Consider the following 7,722-nt stretch of genomic DNA (forward strand, 5'->3'; position numbering starts at 1 on the left):
AGAAAAGAAATTTCTTTAACACATGAAAGGAAATATCAGGTGCAAAGAGTTCTCACAGGAAAGATGAAACCCCAAGATTTTTCTAGGAAAAAAATTTACCTTATTTTAGCAGAAACATCATGTTACCTTTTTTGTACAGTGTCTCTGTTTCCACTTGAAAGAGTTTCAGCGAAGACTGTGTCTGTGTCTTTGCCCCGCTGCCCTTCTGAGAGAACGGTGTAACAAGGTTGGACTCAGTACATCTGGCCTCTGCCAGGACTCCATCCTTAATGCTCTGAACACATTCCAGTTTGGAGGATAGGATCTGCTGCTCAGACTGAGAAGAACAGATAACTTCAGATAAAGTCTTGATGACCTATGCCAGCCTGCCCAATCCTTTCTCTCCCAACTTCATGGAGGATTCCAGTTCTGTGATACAGTGTGAATGCTCTTGTCCAGACCTTTGACAGCCCCCAGCCTGTGGAAGTTAATACGCTCTTTATTTTCAGTCTAATTTTTCCATCACTAAAATGCAAGTGCTACTAACTTTCAGTGTCAAATGGTCTCAGTTCATTTCAGCTCACAAAGCACGAGTGTTAAGCACATCTTTTTGGTTAGCAGAGTTGAAAAAAGCAAAAGGCTGGTAAATTATGACTAGCTAGTACAATACAAGAAACAAATAATATTCACCTAATAAAAATGGCACAGGATACAAACATTGGCTGTATTTGCCATGAACAGTAGAAAGCTGTAAGTCTGGCTTTTAGAAAAGCTTCTCTTTCCAAAGTTTTCTGCAAATAACTTACTTTGCACAATGCATTTTTCTTATCCACATCTCTCTATTCCTCTCTTTCACACTCTACTTTCAGTTTACCATTATAACATATTTTAATGAGTTTAATCGAGGCGTCTGACAACCTCTAGCATTTATACTATAATACTCATCAACTACAATGCAAATTTGCATTAAAAACAAATTCTGTGAATAACAGGCATTATAGGGACAATAATATTCATCATTTCTTTGCTAAGGATTCAAGTTTGGGCAGACGCACAAATATAATTGAGCATAAATGACTATTCAAAAATGTTTTCATTTACATTATGAAAAACGTTCCCACTAGCAGAAGTACCTGATGTGAATTGAAAACCTGGTACTTAGACTCTTCAAAGTAATTAAAAGGCCCTGTGGAAGAACCAGTGTCATTCCCCAACACTTACCGACACACGAGGAAGAGCAACAGACTGCACAGAAGTAAAACCAGAATACCGATGAGAGCAGAGGTTTAAGTCCCTTGTCTTGACAAGAATAGGACCTTTTCGCTGATACCTGGTTGGGCATATTCCCAGAACATCCACCTAGTAACAATGTACAGTGTTAAGTCACTGTCTCCATTTAGCCTGAACCCAGGGCTAAACAATAACCAGTTGTTCTATCACCCAAGACTCCTCCCCAGCCAAGAAAGGGAATTGGGAAAAGGAGAGAGACTCATGGGTTGAAATCGAAACAGATTTAATAAAATAAGAATACCAATATCAATACTAATACGAAAGATAGAAAGTTATGCTTAGCCCATATAGTAGTGATGAAACTCTCCAGGGACAGCAACCATTGAGGGAGGGGGGAGAGAGATATGAGAAGATCAGAGAAGCAAGGAAAGAATCCCTAACCATCCCAAGCAAGCCTTCCAATTTATAGTGAACATGACATTAATGTTATAGAATACACCTGTGGGCCAGTGTGGGGCAGCTGCCCTGGCTTACTGCTAATGGCCTTGATCACCATACCACTGCTGGCCACAAACTGGAACAACATGTAACAGAAAATGGATTCTATGATTTTATCCCCACAAAACCAGTACAGTCACACATGCACACATACAATACAAGCAGGTATTATGGGCTATTACAATTAATTCTAATAATTGCTTTGTTGTAATAACAATGCAACAGAGACCTAAATTCTCCCTTGCAGGACACTGGCTTCACCACAAAAGCCATGGAAAGGCAAATAGTTTTAAAGACCTTAGTCAAACCTTATAATAGGCAGGGTTTGTGATTTGTTTAATTTCACTGTGTTATTCTGACTCAGATCATGCTTTTTCATTTAAGATTTTGTGGGTTTGCGGGGAAGCGTTAATTCAGAGGAGCATTTCTACTCCGAAGAAGTGTAATTTCATGTGGGTGTCCCAAGCCTTATTGTAGAACATCTATTTAAGCACTTAGCAATAGCATGAGAATGAGGTAGTGCACGTCACGCTGAAGGTCAATCTAGAGACTGCTCGTCACAAAGGAAGTGCAGCCGTTGAGGTATCTCAGCTGCACTCATGCAAACACAGGGGCGACAGTGGGGTACTCTGGACTATTATTTCAGTGTAACACAGCAGAACTTGCGCTTAAGTATTAAAAAAAAAAAATTGCAAAGAGCTCTGAGAAGCCTGATCTTAAAGCCTCCTGAATTTAATGAAAAAAGTCACGATGAATAATCATGAATAATGAATACGGTACTTTCCCCAGAGAACAGGTAAAGCACAAGCCCTGGTGTTACAACTCCTCAGAGAACTCTGCAATACACAGCTTTTCCTCAGATAACAAGTTAGTGGATTCCAACTCTCAACAAGAATGCAAATTATAGCCAAATTTATAACATTCACTGCAAAAAGCAATCAGACCACCATCACTGTCTGCTGACCTGTCACTAAGTGGCAAAAACCTTAAGTCTATTCCCTTTTTAAAAAACTGAACATGCACAAGGGCTAACAGCCACCCCAAAGCATGACTCTACCAACGGTCTCACCTCTTCAGCGACTGCAGTAGCAGTGGATGCTTCTGACGTCTGCAGGACACTGAGAATGCCTCGCTTTATGTTCAATGCCCAGGTCTGTTCACTCCTCACAGGACAGAGCTTCAGAACCTTCCCATCATGGAAGGAAAAATGAAGAAGATGCTGTTCTAGTATTTCCCTGCAATAAAACAGTTTGTAGTTTCTTGCTTTAAACAGTGGCTGCCAGTGTCAGTTTACGACATTAGACTCAGATTTTCTAAACAGAGTTGTTCCACAATGGATCTGTCTTATTCTGTATCTCCATCCTTTATAGCAAGCCTCTACTCTTCATGAATTCACCCTGACCCTAAGACCCCTTAAAAACAAAACAAAACAAAAACTATCAAGATAATCACAGCATCTTCAACATAATTGTAACACTTAATAAAGTCAACTCCTGGTAAATTCTTTACAAGTAATTATACTTAATGGCAACAATTCTTGTTTAATGTAAGAGAGAAATCCCATTTTATGATTCAGGGTGCTGTTAGCATTGGTAAGCATGTCTCAATCGCAAAGTAACTGCATGTACTCTTTATCATTCCTCTTCAGCTGTGACAGACACAAGAACAACTGCTTTCCAATCAACCCATATCTTCCTGCTCTGCTAGGTGTACAAACTTGGGCTCTATCGCAAAGCTATCCCCCAGTCTCTGTTGTCATTTCACTCCCTAATTGCTTTTGCTATCCCAGATTGAGAGTACGGTGTTTTCTACTTTTGCAAGAGATCACTTTTTAACACCTATTTTCACTCCTAATATATTTCATCATATATTTCCCCTCTAAATGGGGAAAAATAAGCCATCCAAAGGAAGAATTCTACAGTAGCCCAACGGTCAGCTCCCGTACAGGGAGATACACAGTTCACCTGCACATTAACTGTGGAACTAACTGGTAATCCAATCAACTGGGTCACAAAGACAATGCAATAGAAAAACTTTTAATGTACAAGCATCTAGATAAAGTCTTTCCAGGAGAAGAGACTGTGAACACGGGATAAGGGTTTCTGAACTCCTAGGCAACTGTGGTTGCTTTCGCTACTATCTGTGAAAATTACATGCATGTTCAGAGGACAAGCTAGACCACTGTATATTCACAATAGGCTGAGGAAAATGCTAATAAGGTTCACTCGTCTGAATAATTATTTTCAATAGCCAAGTTTCACTGAATGCTTTCTTTGCTACCTCTATTTTTTGGCTTCTCTGCAATGAACAAGAAACAACTGCTCTTACTTTTATGAAAATCCTACAAATAACTTCACAGAAGAAGATATGCCTGTACTCTGATTTGAACTCTGATACCATTACTCATACTGTGGAACACAAAGCTCTTCCCAATGAATATAAAAAGCAATGCATTTACTCCAAACTTGCTCTGTTTGACCCTTTGAATTGAGCCAATTATCTCAGTTCTCAGTGTTGCTTAAAGGCTGAGAATCCAAGTGGCAGGACAAAGAGGAAGATTACAAGGCTGAGCTTAATCAGACAACAGAACTGCTTTTATTTTGATGGCACAAGAAGCATCAGCTCTCTGGGAAAATACCAGAACTCCACAGTTTGAAGAGATCTTTTTGTATAGGTATCTTCACTAGAGTCTATACCTTTGCAAGTCAGAGGGAAACACACTGACATGTGTTATGAATGAGCTACTAAAACGAAAAACATAAAAGGAAGAAAATTGCGTTAGATCAATAAATGCAATTTAAATATCCTGGACGAAAAAAAATGAACATTTTGCATCGTGAGAATCCTCCAAACCAAGAACTTCTGAAAGGTACTTCAAAACTGAAGAGTCTGTACAAGTAGCAACTGCAATTCAGAGAACTAGCGAGCGATCCATACATGCTGATAGCCAGCTAGCGGCCTGATGATTTGTACCCAGAATAATTTTAATTGTCTACTCTCCAAATGTTTTTACATACAAAGGGATGAAAATCAGGTTCAAAAAAACTTTTTTGGACCAGATGCCTCTCATTTTGCTGACGGTGCTCATACCTTGATCTTTGCTTTTCAAAAAAAAAACCAACCAACCAACTAAAACTAAACAGAGTATGAAATATAGTGAACAATGTCAAGTCAAGATGCTGCTAAGCCACACAGCTTCAAAAAAACAAGAACTAGACCAGATTAGAAGTTTCTCTACCTTAGACTGTCCATTTCCTTCAGGGGCTCCTCTCTGGATGCAAGACTTTTCTTTATCTGCACATCTTGCAGCTAGGAGCAAAGATTATAGAGCAACAAATATCATTGTCAATAGGAACTTGTGAACTTTGTCGCATAAGGATATCTACATAAACTGTCATAGGCTATGAAAAAAGGCTCAATGTTGCAAGCAACACAACTGCAATAGCCACATCTTCAGGTGGCATATCTGAGATGGTTTCCAGAAACTTCTACAAAGAAGTTTCACTCACTATTACATACATTTTATACGGCACTATTATATCCCTTTCATTTTCAAGCCAAAAGCAATCACCTACTCTGGGGTAAAGTAGAAACCTGGATAAACCTAAGTCCTTTCTACTCCAGTTGAGAAGCAAAATGACTACCCACCTCAGCTGACTCTTGAGGCTATACCTGGCAAAGTTCTCAGTATTCAGTAGCCATTTCATAGCTTACTTTTACCGAATTCAAAGGAGAAAATGCATACTTAAGTTCATTATGGAATCCTAGAACTTGCAGTTTGGCTGGTTGTGGCAAGAACTGTTCTCAAATGGTAGATCAAAAATGGTGTCTCTCTGCCCCATTTTAAGTACCACATAGACGGCAACTGTTAGAAATTCTTAATATCTTCTACTTTTTTATTTTTTATAAAGACAAACATTCAACTACATATTGTTTTGCATATCTTAGGAGGCCTCAGATTAAGATAAAGAGCTAGAAGTTGGGGAATCCACCTACTGATATTGTAAGGCAGAGGAGAATGATTCAATATGAAGACAGTACCCAAAGACTCATTTTTCATGTAATATCACAGGACGACTAGCAAGTTAATTTTATCCATATGGCCATGTTAGGACAGGGATAACTATCCTATTCTTCGTTGGCCTCATGTATATGTGTATATAGTACACACATGTAAACCCCCCACAGAACCCATGAATTATCCCCTCTGTTAACCTGAAGGAAGATCAAGGCAGATGAAATAAGTTTATTTTCCATGCTCCCCCTGCTAAAGCACTGTAGTTCTCGAACTGGCCTACCACAGAGCTCACCCTAGGAAGAGGTGTCCGTAATTTGAAACTGGTCTGTTGCTCTTGTCACTGAGAGATCTCCTGTCGAGATCAATGGAGTGTTACAAGATTGAATTTTACACTGTGCTAGGAATGGCACCAATCCAGCACATTCTACAAGTTTCTCAAGTTCCCTTTAAAATGCTTGCTATTTTAAAATTACTGCTACAGATATGGAAGCGCTTACAAATAAACCAAGTTCCTTTCAAGGGGACTAGCTTCGTCTCCAGTTCTGCACTCCATGTGACAAAACAGTGAAACTGTCATGCCACTTAGGAAATAAAACAATGATTTGTTTAATCTGCCTTTTAAAACTGGCAAATACTTAATTCAAAGCCGTGTGACATCAAAGGAATTCTACAACCCTAATTATGAGATACAAAACTGAACTGGCTTTTAATTCCAAGAAAAACAAATGTTTTAAATGTAGTAGTAATCCCAAAGAAAGATACAGTTCCACATTAGCTCATCCCAATCACTCAGACAATTATGACAATACTCACTTTCAAAACCATCTGGCAATTCCCCAATACCTCAATGACCACTGTGCTTTCCAGAGAGATGCCACTGCTTTTGTAAATAGTTCCCTGCAGGAATGTGCTGGTGACTGCTGAATACCTGTAGCTGTATCTAGCTCTTTTTTGGAAGTATGATGCACTGTGTCCTAGGAAACAAACAAAAAACCCTTTTTTTAGTCTATTAGGCTTCTCCCTCCCCCTATTTTTTTTTCTACTTTTTAATCTTTTGGCCACTGAAATCAGCTAAACAAGGGGCTGAATATTCAGAATGTTCCCTTCCCACTTGGACTTACAATTGAAAGAACTGGGTTTCTGAAAGCACCCTGCATGCTAGTGATAGCTCCTGTATGGAAGGTGAAAAGAATTCCCCTCTCTCCTATGCACATAACCTCACGATTTCCATCAAGGCAGGAATGTAATTTCCAAGAGCAGAAAAGGAATGCAATGCATTTACAGCATGATGCTCTTTTGACACCTTTCAGAGAGCATCAAAGCAGGACCTTTGCAACAGCAAGATGAAAAAGATCTGCTGATGCATTCAGTGCTTTTCATGCCCATGCTGTGGCCACACATAGGGAGACAAACTGAACGACATGTTTTTTAAGAACTCCTTGGGAGCACAACATCCAAGTGCTCCCCTTGCTGTTACACTGAAAAGCATTTTTGCACATTCAAGTGTCTACTAGCAATGTAAATGAGAAGCATAAGTTACAAACTACACCTCAAGCCATTCAACCAAACCTTTCCAGGTCAGTTCAGTATCCTGTCTTCCCGTCCGTTCCTCCTTTACAGGACAGAAGTTTTATGCCTGCTCATTGAAGGAGAAGTCTTTCTTCATGCCTGTTTCAGTACGAAACTGGGTACTGCTAGAAAAGACACTCATACATGGCTGGGTTTTGTCCTGCACTGGTTTAGTAGTTTGCTTAGCTCTAATGTCTGTTTCTGAGTTCACAGGCAGGTCTGGGCCTGGTAAAGCTTAGTGGAACTTCTCCGCTTCTTCCATGAATGCCAGCCACTGAGACATAAGTATCATTCTTCTAAGAACACAACATCCCTGCTGAAGAGAAGGAAGTTTTCAAATCCCTCCTTCCTTGTCACATACAAGGCCTGAATACAGTCTTGTCTTACTCACCTACACACTCCGCAAAACAGGAAGCTCCATAACTTAA

General features: G+C 39.6%; 1 protein-coding gene across 1 annotated transcript in view; it reads right to left on the reverse strand.

Moving 5' to 3' along the window:
* Positions 1-6,617, reverse strand: part of LOC137676268 (uncharacterized) — a 93,837-nt gene extending 87,220 nt beyond the window's left edge. The window contains exons 1-6 of the mRNA XM_068422966.1: positions 6,539-6,617; positions 4,946-5,016; positions 2,777-2,942; positions 1,201-1,338; positions 362-457; positions 127-316 (exon numbers count right to left, since the gene is read on the reverse strand). Of these exons, the coding sequence (XP_068279067.1) occupies positions 127-316; positions 362-457; positions 1,201-1,338; positions 2,777-2,942; positions 4,946-5,016; positions 6,539-6,550 (673 nt within the window). The 5' untranslated portion in view covers positions 6,551-6,617. The remainder of the gene's footprint in view (positions 1-126; positions 317-361; positions 458-1,200; positions 1,339-2,776; positions 2,943-4,945; positions 5,017-6,538) is intronic.
* Between the last annotated feature and the right edge of the window lie 1,105 nt (positions 6,618-7,722).

This window comes from Nyctibius grandis, chromosome Z, assembly GCF_013368605.1.
Source record: "Nyctibius grandis isolate bNycGra1 chromosome Z, bNycGra1.pri, whole genome shotgun sequence".
Classification (NCBI taxonomy): domain Eukaryota; kingdom Metazoa; phylum Chordata; class Aves; order Nyctibiiformes; family Nyctibiidae; genus Nyctibius; species Nyctibius grandis.